This window comes from Pezoporus flaviventris, unplaced genomic scaffold, assembly GCF_033815535.1.
Source record: "Pezoporus flaviventris isolate CSIRO_AGI_PZ_B2104156 unplaced genomic scaffold, CSIRO_AGI_Pfla_v1 ptg000055l, whole genome shotgun sequence".
NCBI lineage: Eukaryota > Metazoa > Chordata > Aves > Psittaciformes > Psittacidae > Pezoporus > Pezoporus flaviventris.
The window spans coordinates 588,385-610,830 of NW_026892603.1; the positions used below are offsets into that span (position 1 = coordinate 588,385).

The window sequence follows — 22,446 nt, forward strand, 5'->3', positions numbered from 1 at the left end:
TGTCATGTGATTCTGTAGCAGAATGAGCAGGGAGCTGGTCCTAGTTGATACTAATGTAGGAAATGCCAAATTTTTAGTTTTAAGACAGATCAGTTTCCTGATCATCTCTATCTGTCAGTGTCACAAAGTTTGCCCTGATACAGGGAGAAGGTGGCAGGGAATGGGAGGTGCGCAGGTGAGGACAGCAGGAGAGAAGGGACTCTTGCCTTCAGAAGCTGGACTTGCTTGCAGGAGTTTGATTAAATGCAAAGCTGTAGTATAAAGCTACGCCTTTGTGCTAGTAAGTTGACTGGTGGTAGAGTAAAAGCAGAAGGAGGAAATGCATGCAGAAATATTGTACTAAGGGAAGGGAAATGTGGTGGGAAATGTGGTGTTTGTTTTTTTTTTTCAGAGATAAGCCAGATTTTGTGTAGCCTGTAGAGCTGTTAAAGATTTGAAGGAGTGTGAAGGTATATATAGTCTGGTGTGCCTGTATCTTATATTTGTATTTCCACATTGCTTTTGGTAAAGTTCCGTGCCAAAAATCCTGAAAGAAATTTAAGGATCCTTTTAATAAGGAAGAAGATGCTTTTCAGGACTGATGATGACTTAAAAGAGAGAAAATGAAAAGTAAGAGTAAATTGTCAGTGTTTAAAATGGAGCGAAGCCGCCATTGAAGACTGGGTGCTGTTGAGTGTGGGATGAAAACTGAGATAATGGCATCTGCCAATAATATTAAATGGCTAGGGGTCTTGTAGTAAGTGAAGCCATACTAAATTGGTGGCCATGCAAGAGTATGTTCTTGTACACCCTGTTATCCCACCTCTCACTGCCTGTTTGAGCTGTTGTGTTGTCCTGTTACCATACTGACAAACTTAGGTTGTCTCTTCAAGGTGAGTTAGATTAGGAAGCAGATCTAACTCAAAAGTATCCTCATGGAAGTAGTAAGAACAGGGCAGTCAAGGACTGGGAAGATACTTTAAGTGTTAGGAGCGGTCCCTCTCAAACCAGCCCTGTGCCTGAAGAAGGATGAAAGGAATAAAAATCTGCGTGATATACTTGCAGATGAGATCCAAATTTAAAAAATGCAAGTAATGCATTTTCTAACCCAGAGAAAGGAAATCCTTTCTCACCAAATCAGAGGTGCTGAATTGGCTAATATCACGCAGAAAAAAGGTCTTTGGAGATAGAGTAGATAGTTCTTGGAAATTTTTGATCATCATTGATTAAAAAGACAAAACTATTTGAGACAGGACAAGCAAGAACCACTGCTATACAATTGTATAACTGTGTAATATGGTATGTATAATATGGTTCCTTCTAATCCCCCTGCTCAAAAAGGTTGTAAATGAACTAAAGAAAGTTTGAAAAGGGCAGCAAGTGTAATTAGACGTATAGGTGAAATACATCTAAGAATGAATAGTGTAGGTTTTGTCATCTTAGAAATATAGTTTCTGTAAAGGAGGCATATAGTGATCTTTGGGACTATGGATTGCATGGGGCAGGTGAATATGGAAAAATATTCATTGTTTCTGGTAATGTGGAAAGTGTTTTTTTTAACACAGTGAAATTTCTGGGGTTATAACTAATAAAAAGGAGTTCTTTTCTGATATGGTGCACAGCTAAATTATGAAACTCATTACTGTGAGGATTTTGTGGTAACCAAAGATTGGAAGGGTTCAAAAACAAATCAGGCAAAATCCCTGCAGAAACTCCATTGTGCAGTGGTGTTGATACAGCTTCCTGTTTGGAAAGTCTCTGCTGCCAGTTGCTGGAAGCTAGAACAGTGTATCAGAATGATAACTCTGTATTTGTCTTTTTCTTATCTTATTTCTTCCCCTGGGCATCCTCTGTTGGCCTCTTACCAACCATCTGGTTCTATTGTATGGGGGATCTTTGAGCTGACCCAGTGTACTGGATGAAGCCCATTGCAATTTGGAAGCAATTAATCAGAATCTGAGGTTAAAATATGGTACTAGTTCCTTCCTGTGTGAGTTATCAGTTCAGTTGGCAGCAGAGAGCAGTTTTCTGCTGATTGGCTTTGCAAATGTCATGGTGGGGGCTGGAGCTAGGACAAGAGAAGCAGGAGCTTCTTTCTCTCACATTAGTGAGCTGAATCAGCTTGGGGACTGAGTGCCATGCCTGGGATTCACTGCAGGCAACATGTCACATGCTGTGGTGCCTAAGCTCATAGGAAACGCCAGCAAGGGGAATGTGTCTGAGATACTGTCTCCTGCCAGGCACTCAGGCAGTTATTTCTGAGAAATTAGGACTCAGAACCTGAAAAAGGAGTGGTTTTTTTTTTTTGCACTTGGGCATCAAGGCTTGTTAGGGCAAACTTCAGAAAGGCAGTTTGGGAATGCTGCTCCTGGCTTGTCTCACTGTTATATTAAGTGACTGGGAAACTAGAAGACAGCATGAGGAATGGTGAACATCCTAGTGATCAGGGCTCTGTCTTCATTATCAGGACTCTGTAGGTACTGAGGGTATTTTTTCAGTTCACCACCACAAATACTTCTCATGGTGTAAGAACGCCTAGCAGAGCAGGCCCTTTCAAGGAGGAAAAGGTACTGAGTTACCCATCAGACAAACACATGGTTTCAGTATGCCCAGGAATGCCCAGGCACCTTTGGGCACCTCAGGCACCTAAATAGATTTCTTTTATACCCTGTAGAAGAATGTCTTGAGGTGATGACCTAAGGGCCAAAGTGTTTAAAGTGGTTTGTGTTTGAGTCAAACTTGCAGAAGAAAAAGCTACCATTATAGTCAATTAGATCGTAGTATTCTTAGTTTCTCAATCTTTTCTTTGTAATTATGGGGATCATTATAGCTAGTTGTCACCTTTTGCTATGTGAGAAAGTGATAAGGAGCTGTCCTGAAAGCCTAGAGTGAAACCATTTATTATGAAGATGTGCACTGTAGACAATATGTGGGTGTTTGATGATCTTAGTGGCTTAAACAGGAAAGAATTGGGAAGCACAGTTCTAGCAAGAGAATGTTTTTAGGGGTGAATGAAGATCTGTAATTTTCTTTTGTCAATGAAAAAGGCTTTTAGTTTTATTATTTTTTTTAAGTAATAAAAGGCAGGATGTGTTCATTTGTTGTACTGCAAAATAGACTTGAGTGATATAAAAAAATTGATAAAACATTTGGAAGACAAGTTGTTTTGATTTGGTAAGGTTTCTGGAAAGCTAATGTGACCCTAAAGTATTATAATCAGTTATTTGTAAAATCACTTTTGCCCTAATGACATTGGAAGTCTAGGTGATACGAATTATCAAACCAATGGAGTTAAGTATTTCAAAAATATGAAAGGATATATGGTCATATATATCTCTAAATTAACAGATACAGTAAGTAGCTGAGATTATAAAGGCATGTGTTAGTGTATTTGAGAAATTTTCTGTGGAACTTTTTTCAGAATGTTGCTTTTGATATTTTTTGATTTTCCTATGGTGTTAAGCCAGGAATCAAGTACGGAAGGGATTAAAAAAAATGCTTCCAGGGTTTTGTTTTATAAAAATGCTTGTGTTTTGGAGATAAAAAGAGTAGCAGAGGTTGTCTTTTAGTGTCTGCCTTTTGCTTTTCTAATTGCTTGAGTGTGGCTGGTCAGTGTCAAATCTAGCAGAAATAACTCGTGTTCCAGGGTCAGAAGGCTAGGACTGAGGGCCATAGAGGCAACACGGAAAACTGAGTCACTGCACAGTGGTGATGCCAGAGGGATCTCTCTCACCAAAGGAGATGTTGTCTTAGAAGTACACCAGCAACTTGGATTGATTCCCTGTCTGGCTTAAGCACTACACTGGTGATTGAGTTAGTTCCATGGCTGCAGGTCTGGAGATGAAGCAGGCCAGGTCTGTTCTGTTGCAACCAATGAGATATTGGTTCCAGTGAGCCATAATAACGTCAAAGGCAAAGGCAGTCAACATCAGCTTAGCAAAAAGTCATAGCCAAATTCTGAAATATGTCTAAATAGTGGTAACTCTTACTGACTTCTGTCTCCAGGAGATCCATTCCTCTGCAGCAATGGGATCAAACCACAAAGTGTGAAGGTGACACAACTTTCTAGATCCTCTCAGCTCTGTTTTCGTGATTTCCCAGGATGTGGTTCATTGAAGCTGACTAATCATAAAACACAGAGTTACCTCAAAGCTGTTGTTTCTGATAGGGGAAAAGTGAGACCTGATTTGTAAGGGAGTAGTGTAAGAGGAACAGCAACAGATGGTGTGTGGGTTGGCAGGTCAGTTAACTGTAAGAGTAGGAACTGGAAATGAAAGACTGAAATATCAGTGTTGCCTGCTTCTTAGAAAGCCTCCACATGTCCTGTTCCTTCAGCATGAGCCACAGACCATCAGGAACCTCAACTGTGGTGCCCTTCACCATGCATCTCCCATATTACCTGGGTATTTCCTCATTCTCACTACTAAGCCTTGTGTTCCTTTCTTTCCTTCTTAAGGCTTTCTACTATCCTACCTTGAAAAACCGAATGTTGTCTTCAGTGCTCTCTTTTTTGGGTTGCTTTTCTGCAACATGAAGATTCACCACCTGCTGGCATAAATAGGGGTGTTTGTCCATTAATAACTTCTGTGTTGCTATTAGCACTTAATATGATGGTTATTAAGTTGAAAGCTTGTTCTTAGGATACAACAAAGCCCTCCTTCCCAAGAGCAGACTCTCTGTAATGTTATAAAACATGGAGATGGTGCTCTGAATTCAGACTTTTTTGGAAGGAAACTTTCGCAGAGTGGGGGAGTTTTTCTGTAAGAATGCTGAAAACATAAAAATTTATGTTCACATACTTGTTACATCTTTGAGTCCAAGAATACAGTTTGTGCACTGTCTTCAGGGTTTGAATTCCAGTGTTTCCAGTGCTCAAAATTTATATGGCTCAAAAATACAATGATTTTCTTGTGAGATTAACATTATCTGAGGAATATAAAGAGTGTGTTCATTCCCTGACTGCAGGGTGGTAGGATAGATTCTCTGAAGACTTGTGCTTTGAGGTTGTGTATTAAGAATCTGAAAGAAATGTGTTCTTCAAAGCTGCTTTTTTCTCCCTTGTGAACTAAATTTACTCTCCCCCATAATTCTTCTTAACATGCCCTGAGTTCAGATTGTTTCATGGTATTATGAAAGTAGCAGCCTTGGTCTTTTTGTGAACAAGAACGGGACTGTTTTGGCTATAGCCACACTATAGTTATCATTACTTTACTAAGCTCCCTGTCATGCTGTCTGTTACCCTTTGGTGACACTTCATTGTATAGTGTGCTGAGGCAGTTATTTTCTTCCTCCTCTTACCATTTTCTGTAAATCCTTGTACTCAGAGCACACCCATGGAAATTAAGAACAAAAAGCCACCACAGAAGACCTATTTGTGAACCATTAATTGGAATAGATTTGTGCCTGTTTCCCGATGTGTAGTGTTGATAACGCTTTCTGTGGGCTCTTAAGATCTCCCTTTTATCTGCGAACCCTGAGCTGCTTTACAGCACCAAACTCCTGTGCTTGCTATGTAGCTGAATAAACTCAATTGCTTGAGAAAGCCTGCTTGTGACGTTAGCAAACTGGTGCCAACACACTCTGGATTACCAAGTGCAGCAGAGCTCAGCTCTGCCTTGCCCTAGTGCTGGCTGGTGTCTTCTCTATTGTGTCTGAGGAAATAAGAAGGGAAGAAGCAGCTGTGGCAGCAGCTACTGAAGGCTGGGTTTGCTGTGTGCTGAATGAGGTTGGTAGGGGATTCTGCTGTGGTTTGTGTTAATCTTGCTAGGTTTCCATTCTAATGGGTGAGTCAGGAGATTGGCTGTTAGATATAGGAATATTTTTATGAGAGCAGAGGGAACCATCTAAAAAGGAGATAATGGAGCAGATTGTGCTTGGCATAAATTCAGAAGGTTCATGCATTAACTGCCATCAGTAAGCCTGTAATGCAGGCTTTAAATTGCTGTCACTTTTTTAGACAGGAAGGCTTAATCCAGTTTAGTTTCAGTTAGGGTATATAAGACCTTTTAGGAGAGTTGTTGTGCCAACATGTGGTTGGCATTGGAGACAATCCTGCTTGATTTTTTTAAAGTCAATTTTGATCCTTTCAGAGATTGAAATACGAGTAGAATTACAGCACTTTGACAGCCAGAGGTTTCTTGTGAGGTGTCAGTTACCTTCATGAAGTATAGCTGGTTCTGGCAGAAAGAGCTTTTTGGAATAGCATCAGTTACTGCAATAAAGTAAATTGCTTGTCCCATCGTTTAGACAAGGTGAAAAATACTGATGTGAGTTGTAGCTGTGGCAGCAGCTCACATCACTGGCTTCTGAGCCAGGCTAAGATCATGGGATGACCTTGTCTCAGTTCAGAAAAGCTTATGAGATCCGCCTGAAACCAAATCAGTACTCTCTGTGAAGTGAAAATATGATGGCTTGTTTTCAAGGACACTGAGCTCAAAAACATTCTGGGGTGGGAGGGCAGGGAAAACAGATCAATGTAAATAAAGTGACAGTGTTGATGGATCTAATTTTGATGAAAGCTAATAATAAAAACCTTTGACTTTCTTTTGACAGCAGTAGGGATTGAACTGTGATTTTATTCCTTTGCTTGAACTTGAGCTTTGATGGAAATATAAATTGCCAGAATCAGGAATGTAATCATAGAGAAATCATGCTGTCTGACCTGGGAGTGCTGGAGGCATTTATACTTCACCTTCCATTGCTTTTCAATTTATTTTCTTTTTTCTGCACCCTGAATCCCCCTCCTGCCATTATCCCTCCTCCCACCCACAAGGGTCTACCAATTACCCAAGCAGCCTTTCTTTAACCCTCCCCACCTCCACTTCTTAGGGCTGGTTGAACTCTCAAAGAACCACCACAGCTAAAATTAGAAAGCCAGATACTGCCTTTGTTCTTTCCCAGTTGTGAATTCAAAGCCCTGGAATCACTACAATAATGAAACCCTTATTGGCTTTCATTTCCCTCCCCACAGAAGCCTTGTCCATGAGGTTTTGTTTGTTGTTACTGTTAGTACATCATATGGGATGCAGCAACAAGCTGGAAGCAAACAAACAACAGTGAAAACAAACCACAAACAAATAGCATTTGTCAGATCCCTTTTGTCAAGAGGTTTTTCACTCAGTCTTAAAGCAGCAGTGAGCATGCAGCACTGCCCCAAAGCATGGAAACCACCAGTAACAAGCAAATGTAAACATTTTGCCTATTAAGGCAACTATAGATTCTTCTCTTATGACAGGCAAACAGATGCAGACCTCTGGCCTGCTCGAGCCCAGCCTGACTGTGAGGAAGCAGCCCTGGCAGTGCTGCAGTCTCCTTACTGTCCTCTTCCTCCAACCCAGAGAAGGAATGTCCACCCCGAGCAGAGCCTGGGAAACAAAGGGAAGTTGCCTGCTCACCTTGCTGTCTTTGTGAGAGCCATGTAGGGCTCTTGGGCCATACACAGGTTGCAAATGCTTTGAAGGTGGTGTCTATGCCTGCATTGCATGCTCCTCCCAGCAGGGCTTCTTGGTGATCAGGGAGTCCTTCCCCAGGGCAGTGTGAGACCTTGGGGGGCTCACACATCCATCACTTTGCCATTGTGGGGACCCCTGGACCTCTGAGGTTTGCTATGACAGAAGCCCCAAAGCACACACAAGATTTTGGGATGTGGGCAGTTGGGAAACCTTGGCGTGTTGGGCAAGCTAAGTCTAAACTTTTAGGCTGGGGAGGGTCTCTGCCAGCTGAAGCTTGGTCTCTCCCATATGTTCTCCAGACCTTCAGTACTCTCCCAGATATTTCTCTTCTGTTGCAAAGCAGCAAAAAAGCATTTTCCTGAGGTCTGGACCGGGGTGGTGTCAGTGGGTTGAGGCAATGTCTCCAGTGTGATGTGTTTTGGTACATCTTATGGGTTGCTTGTGCAGCTTATGTAAATGTTTTGAACATTTTATTTATTTTTCTTTGATGTGTACATACAGACTGTGTTAGTATTAATGGGAATCTGATCTCCTACTTCGGTGAGGGTTTTGACATGCAGATGGGCTACAGGGCATTTGATTTAACATCTCAGGTTAAAGGACTGAAAATTTGTTCAGGGAGTCAAAGTTAGTAAGACAGAGTTTTGGAAGTTACAACTATGTGATTACAAAGAACACTAAATCTTTCATAACAGATTTGTAAAAGTGTCTGAAAAACATGAAAATGCCATCAGCTTTGCAAGAAATGGCAGTATTGGGTTTTCTTGATAGATGGAGAGCATTGAGATCCTCCGAGAGGGGACAGTCATGTAGGTCTGTGATGAGAGATTTTACAGCAAAGGGCAGGAACAGTTGCCCAAAGTGCTGCTATTTGTAGTGTTAGCAAGAAGGCTAGCTCCTCTTCTGAATCCCTGTGACTGAGGAGAGCCCTAGATATGAAGGCAGAGAGATTACCAAAGTCTGTCATTAGGCTATACACAAGCTCTGCTGAGGTTCAGTATTTGACAGGATTAGGATCGTGTTCTCTACTGCAGAGAATGGCAGATCTGTATGACCAAGTTCCAAACTGAACAAAAAAGGGCAGGTTTTGAACTACCTTAAGATAATTAGAAGTTGTTAATAGTTTTCGGATGATCTCATTTCAAATGGGAAGTGAATGCACCACTTCTCATGGAAATCTGTGATTTATTTACATTTTAAAATGCAGATGTAGGCATATGTGTGATGATTTATTTCTTGTAATTGGATACAGTGATTAAATGAGCTTGAATATTATACTTCATTGTTCTTCTGGGATGTGGGCTGTTGTATCTTTAAAACAGCAGCTCCTAATGGAATCAATTGCAGCTTCTATATATTTGCTGTAATCAGTGATGTGTTTCTAAAAACTGATTTGTAAAATTGCTTTTAAATATATGTTCTTATATAGGGAATATCTAGCTAGCTGAAGGCTGGTATATTATCGTTGAAGTCTTCCTTTAAGATGCTTTTCTACCTTCTCTGACAGGCATTCTTTAGTAAAAATAAATACAGGCTTACAATTTTGTAACCTGAAAGAAGCTATAGGAAGTGTTGCACCAGCAGTAGTGTCTACCAGTCTGCAGCCATGGACTGCCAAGTGATTGCAGTTTGAGACTGACATCATGTAATTGATAATTTTCTATAGACTAGCCAGGGCTGATACAGAAAGGATAATGCTTCTTAGTCCGAAAAAAATTAAAAATGGGTTATTGTAGTTGGCCTTAATGACTTAATGAATAAGCAAAACAGTTTACTGAAAAAAAATCCAAACCCTTATTTGCAGAAACAAATGTGGAAGGATAATGAGTTATCATTTTACACATATAGAGGTGTTCAGAAGCCACAATGCGTGACTGGTGATACACAAACACAAAGTAAGAGACATTGCTCTGCCCTAGAATTTGAAGGGTCCACTAGGAGAAGACCCAGCAACCTGGAGCAACAGAGAGACAGGAGCAGCAGTGACAGGAAGGCCTTGTGAGAGAAATGGGGTATGGACAGAGTCTGCAGAATTTTAAATAAAGAGGCTATCTCAGTGATGCTAGTAGTTCCAGTGTTTCAGATTGTATCTTTTAATCAAAAAAACCCTATACCTACAAGTGGCAGCTTGAGGCACTGTCTCTGCATCTCCTTTGGCTAAGCTATTCTAGTTCTACAAACGTAGCTGTGCTTAATGGCAGCCTTTACTTCAGTGAGACAATAATTTCTCTCTCATCAGCTACAGATGCCCTTATTCCCATTACTTATAGGAATATAGTGTCTGAGAATTTGCTGCACTGCCTCAAATGTGCTTGGAATTTGTCAACAGATTCAAAGGTTACAGGGCTAAAGGGGAGGAAGATTGATGGACAGTTGGACAGATGGTTCAGTTGCAAAAGCCATTTTCCTTTGGGGAACAAGAAAAAAGAAGAAATTCTGAAGTAGAAGGTATGCTGCTGTTATTTAATTTGAAGAGGGTTTGGCAATTTGATAGGGAAGGGTGATTCACAGTAGGATCACCATCTGAATCTCATATTTGATGGTGTTTGCCTCACTGTCAGGAGGCCAAATGTACTGGTATTATCTGCATGGGGCTGTGAAGAGATGAGCAGAATGGAAGTGAGGACACTGAGTTTGTAGTCTCAGCCCTGGCAGGTACCTTCTGCCTCTGATGAGCCTGTGTCTCTTTCTCTGTACACTGGTAAAATAAAGCATGTATTATAAAAGCTGTGCTGGCACTTATGGCCTAAAAGACCTATAGAAATGAAAGATGGCAGCAAGTGCTAGTCACAGCTGGATGTTTTTATGTTTAGTGGTGAAACATCATCACGGAGTAGATGAGCCAAGAGGCCCAGTTCAATACAGTGTCCTGTTACTGCACTTTGTGATTTTTTTTTTTACCTTTATCCTAAATGCTGCATCAAATTCGTGTATGCTTGTGCAGAAAGGTAGGGTTTACATCTCAACCAAGGAGATTCCTCTGTACCTGCAAAACTGAACAAACGCTGTTTACAGGGTAGAGAATGCATCTCTTGCATTAGATGCTTTCCAGCGTGTGCATGAAAGATACAATATCTCGTAAGACTTGGGAAACAAAGATACAAATGAAGAAAGCTGGATTATGCCAGTCCAAAATTATACCTATCAGACAGTTCTATTCTGCATGTATTTTTGGTCATTAAATCAATAAATAACACTAAATAATGCCAAAGTGAATATATACCTTTAGAAAATTACCCCACTGGGCTTTCGGCCAGTAATTTCTTAATGCCTCCACTTTATTTAACTGAAATAAGCTAGGCCATCAAATAAAATCCCTGAGTAATTATGGTACAGCTGAATCAAGAATCTAATGCTGAGCTCCTCAATGAGAGAGAATGGTTTGAAAATTATCAAAATAAAGGTGTTCTTTCTCAAAAGCATGGTGTGGAAGTACTGTGTATTGCAAGCAGTCGAAGGCTCTTGCGCACGAATATGGTTCTGCTGCCACAGGGAAATATGCCCATGCAGATATTTTAATACTCACAAGGATTATCCAGGTCTGGATAATGTCTGTTCTTCATATTTTACCCGTGTATGATCTTTAAGCTGTGGAAGGAAGAACCTTTGTTATTTCTTTCATTCTGCTGTCAATGCAGGGTTTTACTGACAAACCTGATAGTTTGAAGTTGTTAAGATGTTCTTAATACATATACAGACTATGTATTGCTGTCTTCCATTAAGTTGTAATAATGAGAAAAGCTGCCTTTAATCAGTTTAATTACATGTTAACCTGTCATTGGATTTGGGTGTATAGCAAGTACAATTTTTGGCTCATAATTTAAGGACATATATCATGTAAATAAGTCTACAGTTAATGTAACATTGTGTTTTAACACCACCATCATGAAACTCAGCAGGTTTTTTTTTTTGGAACCCATTCACCACATGAGGAAGCAAAATGCAGCTGCCTTTCGAGTGCTCTGATGCCCGTTGTTCTGGTTTTATGCAATGAAGCTGTGCTTTTCTGTCCCAGCGAGCAGGGAGGAAGGCAAGTGTGGAAATGTCAAATGCAGATATGGCCCTATTTGGTTTTTGGGTTCTTTTGGGTGCTGTGTCTTTTCTGCCAGTACAAGAAGGTCTCTGCTCTGTGTGGTAGGTGTTCAGGTACTGCATAAATTAAATAGCTCAGAGAGGTCTGAGTAGCGTGTGCCCATCAGCTTCAAAGTACTATACACCCCTGGGCAACATACTGGAACTGGCATCCTTAAGCACTGCAGTGGCACTGAAGTATGCTAATGCCTGTCTGAGTCTCCTGTGGGGTTTGCAAGATGTATTCCCTCCTCTTCCTTGCCCCCTGGCCAGTGTAGCTTGTGACACGTTGCAGCCATGCAGCTCCTTTGCCTCCATATGTCAGAAGATGCTGGCAAGTGAGTCACTGCTTCTGTGGTTACATGGCAATGGACCACAGCTGCATATGCAAGACCCTAACCTAGTCTGTGCAACCAAATGCACCGAAGTGTCCTACCACTTGACCCAATGCATTTCTCTTCTGTGTGCTGGATGAAGTGCGTGGTCTGTATGTTAGTGTAGTGCATGTTATTCCCATCTTACACTGAGATTTGGACCATACCCAACAATTCTTGCTCAGATGAAAATGCCATCATTCCCTTTGTAGGCAGTTCTGCCAAATCTACAGAAGGCAGGAGCGTTTTGCCAGTGGATGCTTTGTTGTGCTAGGCTTCCCTGAAGAGCCTCTGGTGTTTACTGCACATGCTCCAGTGCTACATGTTGGGGAGCTTTCACTGCTTAGCATATTTATGATAATTTGGTTCCCAGGGGCAAGCAGTGTTCTTCTTGTATCTCCTTCCCTGGGCCAAAGCACAAAGAAATTTCCCCTTGCTGCTTTGTAGGGGGAAAATTATAAATCAAAGCTTCTTGCTAAACACTTTTAAAAATACACAGTGCAGATCTGTACATTTCTGTTCCCTTAAGGGAGCTATCCCTCTGGGTGGTATGGATAGCAGTTAGCAGCAGGTGATGGGGATAACACTGCACACTGCAGTCTAGGCATTGCACCTGAAAAGCTTTCAATGTGGCATTGCCACATGTAGTTTGACCTGTTCTTCATCCGTATTATGTACCAGTGTGGAATATATTCTGGTCACTGTACTGCAGTTGTCAAAATCTGCTGGACTGGATGTTGTCCAATTACAGTGGATTTTGGAGCCTGTCATTAGGTACCAAAGTTAAAACTTTTGTGGCTGGTAGTCTTGATTTATTTGAAAATAATGCCAATTAGGATTTATTTTATATATATATGTATATATATATATATGCATGGTATTTTGGGGTTGTAAACAGAAAATTTTAGTTCATGTTCTCAGAAATGTCTCTAAAAAGTAGGCTCAAGTTGAAGATACTCTAAAAAGTATCTCAAGTTGAAGACCCAGAAATTAATAACTCAAAATCTTGTTTTGAAGATACAATGATATTTTTATATTTAAATACAATATTAGATTTGATGATTATTGTTTCTTAGGGATAGATATTCCAATTCAGCATCGAGAAGGACATGCTAACTTGAAATTTGGTTCTTCTTCAGTGCCAGTTCCTGTCTAACAAGTGTTGGACAGCAAAGATGCAAAGAATGAAGATTCAGTACATCTTCCTTTACATTAACTTTCTGAAAGTCGAATGGCTAGTGTATTTTTAAAGACTCAAATTTATGCTGAGTTATGGACCTGGGAAAAGGCTTGAGCAGCTGTGAGCACTCAGTTGGTAGGACCAGGCTTGCAGTGGGAGAGGGGCAGGTGATGCAGCCCTTTTTTATGTGCTGCTGTCTGTTGCTGGAGGATGGCTGCATGACAACTGTGCTGCTACCAGGCAACAAAAGGTCTTACTGGTCCTGCTGAGGCAGTGGCAGCTCTTGGTGGCACCTGGAAGTCATGTCGTTGAGGGGTCCGGGCTGGAGAGCACTGCCTCTCTTTGGGTGCCTGAAAAGAGGGTGATGGCAGGGATGCAAAATAAGTCCATCCAGGTGCAAGGCAGAAGCAGAAAAGTAGAAACTTGCCTTGCACTTGCTCATACAGTTTTGACACACTAGTGACTGGAGTGCCACTGCATGCTCGAGGTGAAAACCCATGAGGTCAGACCAGCAGCAGACCCTTACTGCTGCATGGCCATGTTTTCTGCCCCATAACGCAGCTGGACCCCAGAGCAGAAGGATGAAAGGGAACCATTACATCTTTTTTGTCCTGCTGCTCCAGGCAATCCTGGCTTGGCTGGATTATTTTAAGCAATTAGTGGAAAGGGAGGATGGGTTTTTGTCCTGAAGTACTTTGACTGATGCCTGATGTGAACAAGGAGTGGCTGCCTCTTGTAGTGAGGCTTGTATGAGGACTTCACGTGTACGTTAAAATACCTCAGTTTACTGTCAAGCAAGGTTTCACTGCGTGGAAAGCTTGAGTGTTTTATTTGCATTAGTCAAGGGCTTTTTTTTAATACAAAAAGTCACAAAATCTTAGGGTGACTGCTATAGGCAGTATTTCTGATACTTCAAAATGTATAAGAAATAGGGGATTTGTCCAATAATTTCAAATAACCCCGACCATTATAGCTGCACATTAATCACCAGGGCTCCCTCATACCTTGAGGAAAAAAAAAAAGAGCTTCAAATTTCTGTGTGGAAAAATTAGTGCCTCATTAAAGCTTGAAAAGTTTGACATTTTCTCTCTGCCTGTGGTTTCTCAGGGCTTTCTGTCCCTCAAATGAAGTAAGGAACTGCTCCAATACATGTGATAGCAGCAACTGGAATGCACCTTCAGAAGGATCTTTGACCTTACCAGACAGAATGTGTTTGAGTCATTCTGCAGATGTTAAAATTCTGCCAGAAGTTTCTGGGAGATGCCCTTAGAAATTATTCCTAGTTTTGACTTTTATGCTCTAATAAGAAGTCTGGTTGTACAGGTTAAATATCTTGCCCTTATATTTTTCCCTTTTCTAGCCTAATGCCAGAAATAAATGACTTGCTCTTTATTCCTTTGTGCATTGATTTCTCAGTGCTTCAGTAGTTAGATGACAAAAGTACTGTAATTGTTTTAATACATTAGCAGCACATTATTTATCGATGTTCTTTTTTCCCTTGACCTTCTTTTTCAGTGTAATTTTTTTTTCTTTCTTTTTTTTCCTTCATGCTGTGTCCATAGTGGCATAGCATTATTATATGATTTGATATTGAATTAAGGGCTAATCCTGCAAGGTCCTCAGTGCCATTGCCATCTGCTGAATGCAAGGGAGATCTGGGGCCACTCAGCACTCTCAGACATGAGCTATACCTTGCTAAATCAGATAGTAATGACAGCAATTTGCATTTACTGTTTGTACTCAAAGACATCCTGACATTTTTAGTAAATGACTGTGGAATTACAGATTGTTGAGGAACTCCTATCTTAGAAAACAATTGCCCTCAAATCGTTTTTCCATTTCTGCAGAGCAAGCAGTTTTCCCATTACAGCTACAATTCTCTAGACCTACGTTTGCATTCCTGAAAGGTTTCAGAGCATTGCATAGTAATATGTGAATCAAAACATGCAAGAAATCTACATGTAGCATTGTCTGCCTTGAGGTGTGATTATAATTTTTCTCATTTTACAGAAAGGAGTAAGAAAGGTGACAAGAATTTATCAAGCTTAAGATCTTTCAGCACTGAGAGGCTGAAAAACTTGATAATGCTTTGCTTTAGCCCTCACTTAGTTTAATTTGAATGTGGTGAGTGAATATTTAAAATAGAAGAAAATGTCTGTTCCCTATAAAACAGTGAGTAATGAGCATCCGTTTTACTCAGGCACAGGGAGCTCATCTATCAGTTTACCCAGCTATAACCCCATCTCATAGGGCTGCTTTTCTTGATGACTGTGAGAAATGCAAATTTTAACTATTTCTGAGCAGTCAGTTGCTAACCCCATCAGTGAATATTGTCTTTAAAAAAATCATTTCCAGTATGTGCTTTGAAGTCACAAAGTATGTTAGCATTATTGACCCCAGTTTTTCAGTCATATGCAGGAAGATAAAAACCCCAAAGGATTCAGTTGGGTTTTGGGTATTTTTTTCTTCCTAAAATTGCTCTGGACAATGAGCCTCACTAAATATTAGAAGTGGCTGGTCCTGCAAGGTAGGGATGATGCAGTGAATGTAAATTAGAGCATATTTTGAAGTTGTTGGTGATTTTTAAATTTGGAATTCTAGCTAATGCTGGTAAGTGTATTAACATAAGGGGATGTCAGGAGCTGACCATGTGGTCACCATGTTGTTTTTGCCATAATCACAAAAGGGGAATGGTGTAGCTAAAGAATTTTAGAATTTGTTGAATGTTGTCTAAAATATGTCTATTTCTCAGACTTGTTCTTTCTCAACCCCTTCCCCTTCTTTAGTAACCCTAAAGAGATCTCAGTAAGACACAAACCTCAGGTTTTGCATTGATGTTTGAAAAATGTGTGTCTAACCCTTGTTCATATTTCATGCTGCTGGAGTTCCTACACGATGTAACAGGGTGATCAGAAAGCCAGGACAAACTGGAAGTTGTCTTCAGGTTATCTCTTCTTGTGGGTATAAAGGGATTAATGACTCAAAACTGGCATTAGGAATAATTATTTCTGGCTTAGCTGGACAGGGTATCTAATATTAGCAATAGAGCAATAGGTATGTTCAATTTGATCCACTGAACATCTTTGTAATGTAAATGTGTATCCAGTGTTGTTTAGGTGTGATGGTTTAAAGACACTGGTTGGTGCATGTGCTTACCAGTATATAGTATGGGGACATACAAATTGCCTGGTGGATAGTTAGAGAAGTATATCTGTCTGTAACATTGGAATATTTCCCTACTTTTCGTTCTTTGCTTGTTGTATGTGATAGCTAAACTGAAATATTTGTTTTTAAAAAACTGCCCTCAAATATATTTAATAAAAATAATTTTTTACTCCATTTGACAAAGGCCTTTTGTTTAGCTTAAGTCTCTTTTCATGTTTATGTAAGAAGTTATTAATGTGAAACTGCTACACTGATGCCTTTGTACCGCTGTGGTAGTTTAAGAAAATGCTTGAGAAGAGCTCACAGGTGTTAGACTTGGCAACACCATAAAAGTGTACTGCCTGTCCCAATTTGTTAAATGTGCATCACGGACAGTTTCTCTCTACAGATCTGTATTCATTTCTAACCCAAGGCTTGGTAATTGGTACCCATTTTAGAATCAAATTTGGTATCTAATTCCATGTAAGAAACCCATTCTACCCTCCTGGCGTTTACAATTGTGACATCATATTGAGCTAATATTTGCAGAGTTGCCCTCTCAGAGAAAGGGTATGAACTGGTTAGAGAGGTAAATGGGCACATGGAAAGCAGCAGGGAATCATCTGGATTTTATAAGTACGTGGACATATATGGTGTGTTGTTTATCCAAATATATGACCATTTACTGTCTCTGGGACTCTAGATCGCCCTTCCCCACCAAATACATGCATCGTTACTGTTTGCTATCGTCATCATTACCTTACACATGCAATACACTTACAACCTCTCATGCAGACAAATTGCTGGGTCATAGAATGGTCTGGGTTGGAAGAGACCTTAAAGACTGTCTAGTTCCAACCCCCCTGCCGTGGACAAGGACACCTTCCACTAGACCAGGTTGTTCAAAGCCCCATCCAACCTGACCTTAACACTTCCAGGGGTGGGGCAGCCACAGCTTCTCAGAGCAACCTGTTCCAGTGTCTCACCACTCTCATAGTGAAGAACTTCTTCCTGATATCTAATCTAAATCTATCCTCTTGTAGGGTCCTTTAGTTACCAGCTGAAACCAGATGTTTCCTGGGAAATTCATGTGTGTGAGAACATCCCATGTATATATATTCTTTTTCCATCCCTTAGCCACCCTGAATGTATCTTGCAGAAGGACTTGTACATGGAAGAAAAATGGGATGAGCTGTACTCAGCAGCTCCCAGTAAAGCTGGTGTCCATGCTGCCTTATTTCACGTGGTGAAAGGAGGGGACACACACAGCCCATGAGAAGCTGTCTCAGCAGAACCTGACGCAAATTGATTATTTAATGACAAACAAGCACAGTGCCTGCCTTTTAATTATTTTTATGCCTGTGGTACTTGTACACATTCAGTGTGGTGAGATTACTGCCTAGGGCTGCCCCCCAAATGCTGCAAGAACAAGAGCCCATTGGACTCATGATGGTTCCGTTGCATGTCCTTATGAAGCTTTAAAATGCTTGAAATTGTCTTTGATATTAAATATCCCATAGCTGCAAGCTAACTGCATACTTTGTAATAATTGCTTAGCCAAATAAAAGAAAATTGTGAGGAGCAAAGAAAAATTAGATTGATGGCTAGAAGAAAATTATTGAAGAAATTCATGAAGGAGAGGAATTAAAAATATAGCATAACTTCACAGGCTTTTGCAGACTTCCCTTCCAGTTTGAGCTTTTCTTTTCCAGCTATTACTAAGCATTTTATTCTCCCTGTGTACTACAAAAAGAAAAGAAAGTTTTTCTATGGGAATAACGGGGAAGATGGCTGCAAGTTAATGCAGAAACTGGGACACAGTGATATTTAAAAGCAGGGGTAGGTATGTATTTCACTGCCATTCTGGGGGTATGGTGCACTGTAAATAATGATGTGAGTGGAATTGTCTTTTTTTCTCCCTTAATTCTTAAATCAACTGTGACTAAACAGAAAAACCCTGTAAAGACATGTTCATAATTATCAGCCCAAATTGTACACTTAGAGCCCTTCATCTTTCAAATTTTCTGCTCTTAGTGGCCATTAGTAGCAGAATGAATAATCTGATGTGAATAAATTCTCTCACACTTTGTCTTTCTCTCTGTTTGCAGGTTAAAAACAGCAAATCACTATTTGTGGACATGTATTAATGTCCAAGCGTATCTGAGAAGTGTCCAATTGTTTGTTTTGAACAAATTCCTTTTGAAGAATCACTACACCCTCAGGTTTTGTGCCCTTTCTATGGCATAAAAAACCATTCTGGAATGATTTTAAATTACAATGCATTTAGGAAGAAAATGCAGAAGACAGTTACAGTGAACAGTAGGACTTCAGGGAAATACAAATACCTACAAGCTAGTGCAGGCATTTGAAAATATGAATATTATTGTAAAGTCTTTAGGTAAATTATATAAAAAATCATAATATATATATTATGTATATAAATATATAAGTCTCCTTGTAATAGATATTTAATCTAGCAAAAGCACTTTCATTGCTTACTTGTTAAAGTAATTTAACAGGTGAATGATACTATTAATGGACCATATGTAGAATTCAGACTTTTTTTTTTGTTCCAAACTTCCTTCAGGGTTTAAATTTCTAAGCAAGTTCAGAGACAATTTGAAGAGATCTAGCCCCATATACAAGCTACAGGAATCATAATTTATGAACTTTTCTTCTTAGAATTTCTTTTGCATTTAGAAGAAAAAAGAAATCAGTTGCAGAATTTCATTGATAAACATTGCAGTTTTGCTTCATCTGTACTCAGTTTCTTTTCTGAACACATGGCTATGTATTCCTGAAACTCAGATATCACCTATACAGAAAGCTGGGGAAATAATCTGTTGTAAATATCTCTGACTTCATGAGGATCACTGCACAGTGACATTTTAGTGAAGAACTAAAATGTGGTTGTTGACTCCAAGATCAGTGATTTCCAAATAAATGTTTGTGATACCTCGAACTTTAATAGCTGCACTGTATCATCCAAAAGATGTGCAACAGAATGAATAGATGACCTTTCAGATATAGAACAAGCTGTTCACAATGTCTTTTCATTTACTGAAACAAAATATAGTTGTTATGCAGAGCTAATACTTTCCACCATTTTTTAACAATGTTGGTGAAATATAAAGAATTTAATTGTTTTGATCCTGAATGTCAAGGGGTTTAGCTGCTTGTCTTTGGGTCAGGACTTTTTCTAGATCAGCTGGTTAAATACATTGATCTAGCTAGATTTATTTTTCTTTTAAGAACAGTGGAGGTATTTTGAATCCCATGCTCACAGGGTGGGATATCAGTAGCTATCCATCCATGTGATATCCCCATAATATCTGGTTTTGAATGATGTGCAGATGAATTCTTATTGCCATCCTACACTGCAGCTGTGAGGTCAATAATTCACTGACAAGGATGTACAAGGCAGCTGTAACTCAAATTGGTCTAAATTATTGTGAAATTGCAGCCTTGGCATGAAAAGCTTGTGGGATGCTCTCAGTTGCATGCTTGTACATGAGGACTAGCTTGGACTAGAACAGATTGCAAACAAATAGTGAGAAACTTGGGATACAGAAATCAGGGCTCAACCTTATCTTTCTCATTTGAGGTATTGTTTGTAGTTGTAGTTTTCACAGTTGTAAACCACCACTTAAATTACAACTGAGTAATTGATACTAACTACTAACAACTAGTTATACTGGTAAAGCATTTTTTTCTCTGCTATATAACTGGAATAAGTTACTGCTATTATTCAGCCTCTGTTCCTGTTCTTATCTGAGAAAGCAGGTGTTGCAAACCTGTTTTCTTGTTAAAGGGAACATAATATATCTGCTGGAATTCAAAGAAATACAGTGAGCAGGAACTCCACAAAACTTTGAGGAAAATATTACCATGTTGGGAAGAAAAAAATACAAACACAAACATTCTTGTTTTGGGGTTAAAAAGAACAATATAATTCTCTTGCCTGTTTGAAGAAAACTAAAGATTTTGTTGTTTGTGAACCAAATACAAATTTATTCCTAGATCATACATCATATGTGAATAGTTTAATAAAATTGGAAGCAAACTTGTTCAAGAACTGTAGAATAATTTCCTTGGAAGGGATCTGTGAAGTCATCTGGTTCAAACTCTGCTGAAAACGGGTCTGATAAGATCAAGATGCTCAGAGCTTTACCCAGGCAATCCCTGAATATACCTGATGTTGGAGATTTTGCAGTATGTCTAGGCAACCTGACCTGGTGGTTGACCCTCCTCACAGGAGGTGAACACCCCAAACCCTGTATTTAGACAAATTTTCCTTTGGTGTAATCTCTGGTGGGTGGCCCTTATCATTTTGCTGCACACCTCCAGGAAAAGTCTGTCTTATCTCTGCTCTGCCACTGGGTTGTTAAGATCACTGTAAGATTACCCAAGCCCTTCATCCTAGAGCAAACCTAGTCCTCCAGCCTCTTGCTATGTGCAGTAAAATCCCAAAACTGGTGTAGCAAAGGAATGAGGAATGAGAAAGTTACACAGGGTTCCAAATTGACAGTGCTGTTTCTCCTGACAGCCTGAGGTGCTACAATTGCAGTGAGTAGCAATGGTCTGTTCATGAATATCTTCAGCCCAGTTTTGTAACACTGATAGAAACTAGGTGGAGGAAAACACCTCGCATAAAGTAATTAAATAAATCTTAAAGAAAACTTATCAGCACTTTATAATGATTCCCACAAGACTAACCAGCTAAAGATTTCAGTCTATTTATTTCACGGTTCTCAGCTACTGTGTGTAGATGTTAATCTACATGTTAAGTACATGGCTATCACTGTGTGTAGATGTTAATCTACATGTTAAGTACATGGCTATCACAGTTTTCTCTCTTTCCTATTACTAAAAGCTTTTCTTCTGAATTTCCAGAACAACTTAGTTGGTGGCAAAGTTGCATTGCATTCAGCAGAGCCAAGTGGTGTTTGTGATAAGGACTCTTTCTCTGGAATCTGATTCCCAAACTCTGGGTTATTGTGTGCATAGTTGTGCTTGTTGGTTCTTTGAGAAGAGGGGATATGCTTGTTAAATCAAGGATCTGATCTCTCGAGTGGTAACATACTGCTGATTGTTTGAAACTTGAAGTTTGAGGTATTCTGTATGCTCTGGACCTTTTTGGTTTTGGGGGGAGGGAGAAATGGGTGTCCTATCACTCCCATGCATGCTAACAAGAGTAGATGCTCTGTTCTTCCCCTCACTAATTTACTGCCCCTTGGGCTTCTTTGTCTTCCTCTGCAGAAACTCTCCTGGATGACTTCCTTCTCACGTACACAGTCTTCATGACGACCGATGACTTGTGCCAGGCACTTCTGAGGCAATATCCTTTTATTAAGTGTTGCATTAACAGGGCACACGCTTAGAACTAGGCTTATCTATTGTCAAACCTTATATCAAATGTAAATTGCATGCCTTAGTTTTGCTCTTTGAATATTGATGTTATAGAAATACAACCCATTTAATTATTTTCGAGGTTGTGTGTAAAAGTGGTGAGAAAAGAGAACAATTGTCAAATATTTATTGTGGCATGCTTAGAAGTTGGACTGCACCTGAGATTTTGGCATCAAACCCCAAGAAATGCATGAATAGGAGACATTTCAGGAGAGCAATTCGAATTACCAGTATCCTAGAGAAAAAGACCTACAAAGAAGGATTGAAAGAATTGGGATTGTTTTACTGGGAAAAAAAAAAGAACTGTAAACTGGACAGTTTTCAGATACCTAAGGAGGAAAGAAAGGAAGGATCTGTTCCCATATTGATGTCATCACCACAAGAGGTGGTGAGATTAAATTGCTGTAAAACAGTTTTGTGTTAGATACGAGGAAACACAAAGCTAAAGGTGCCTCTGGATAAACCTGCATCTAAAACACACACATTTGTGTATGTACATACTTAACTTCACAAGAATGATTGAAAAATGTGTTGAAAGAGATACCTAACTCATAGCAACAATGCAATCTTGTGTCTGCTGTATTTGTTTAAAGATAAATAAACCTTTATAACTGTCAAAGAGTAACATTTGAAGTGGGGTTAAAACTTGTCCAGACATACATGTTGATTCTTAGAATGCCTATATTTGTGTAATACATTTCAGAATGTGAAGAAAAAAAATGGATTCTAAGTATTTTACAATCTCTGCTCCTTTCATCATGTGATGCAGTATATAATTCTTAAGGCATTCGGGGATAAAAGATTTTTTTTCTTGTCTTTCCAATTACTTCCATACGCT

The 22,446-nt window shown here is 39.7% G+C and overlaps 1 protein-coding gene across 4 annotated transcripts in view; it reads left to right on the forward strand.

The window, feature by feature from the left end:
- The window catches only part of RAPGEF5 (Rap guanine nucleotide exchange factor 5), a 141,056-nt gene that overhangs the window by 81,085 nt on the left and 37,525 nt on the right, over nt 1-22,446 (forward strand). For 3 of the 4 annotated variants that reach the window (XM_061469193.1, XM_061469194.1, XM_061469195.1), the window contains one exon: nt 21,459-21,552. In XM_061469193.1, coding sequence (XP_061325177.1) covers nt 21,459-21,552 — 94 coding nt within the window. The remainder of the gene's footprint in view (nt 1-21,458; nt 21,553-22,446) is intronic. The other variant, XM_061469192.1, reaches the window with a different exon arrangement.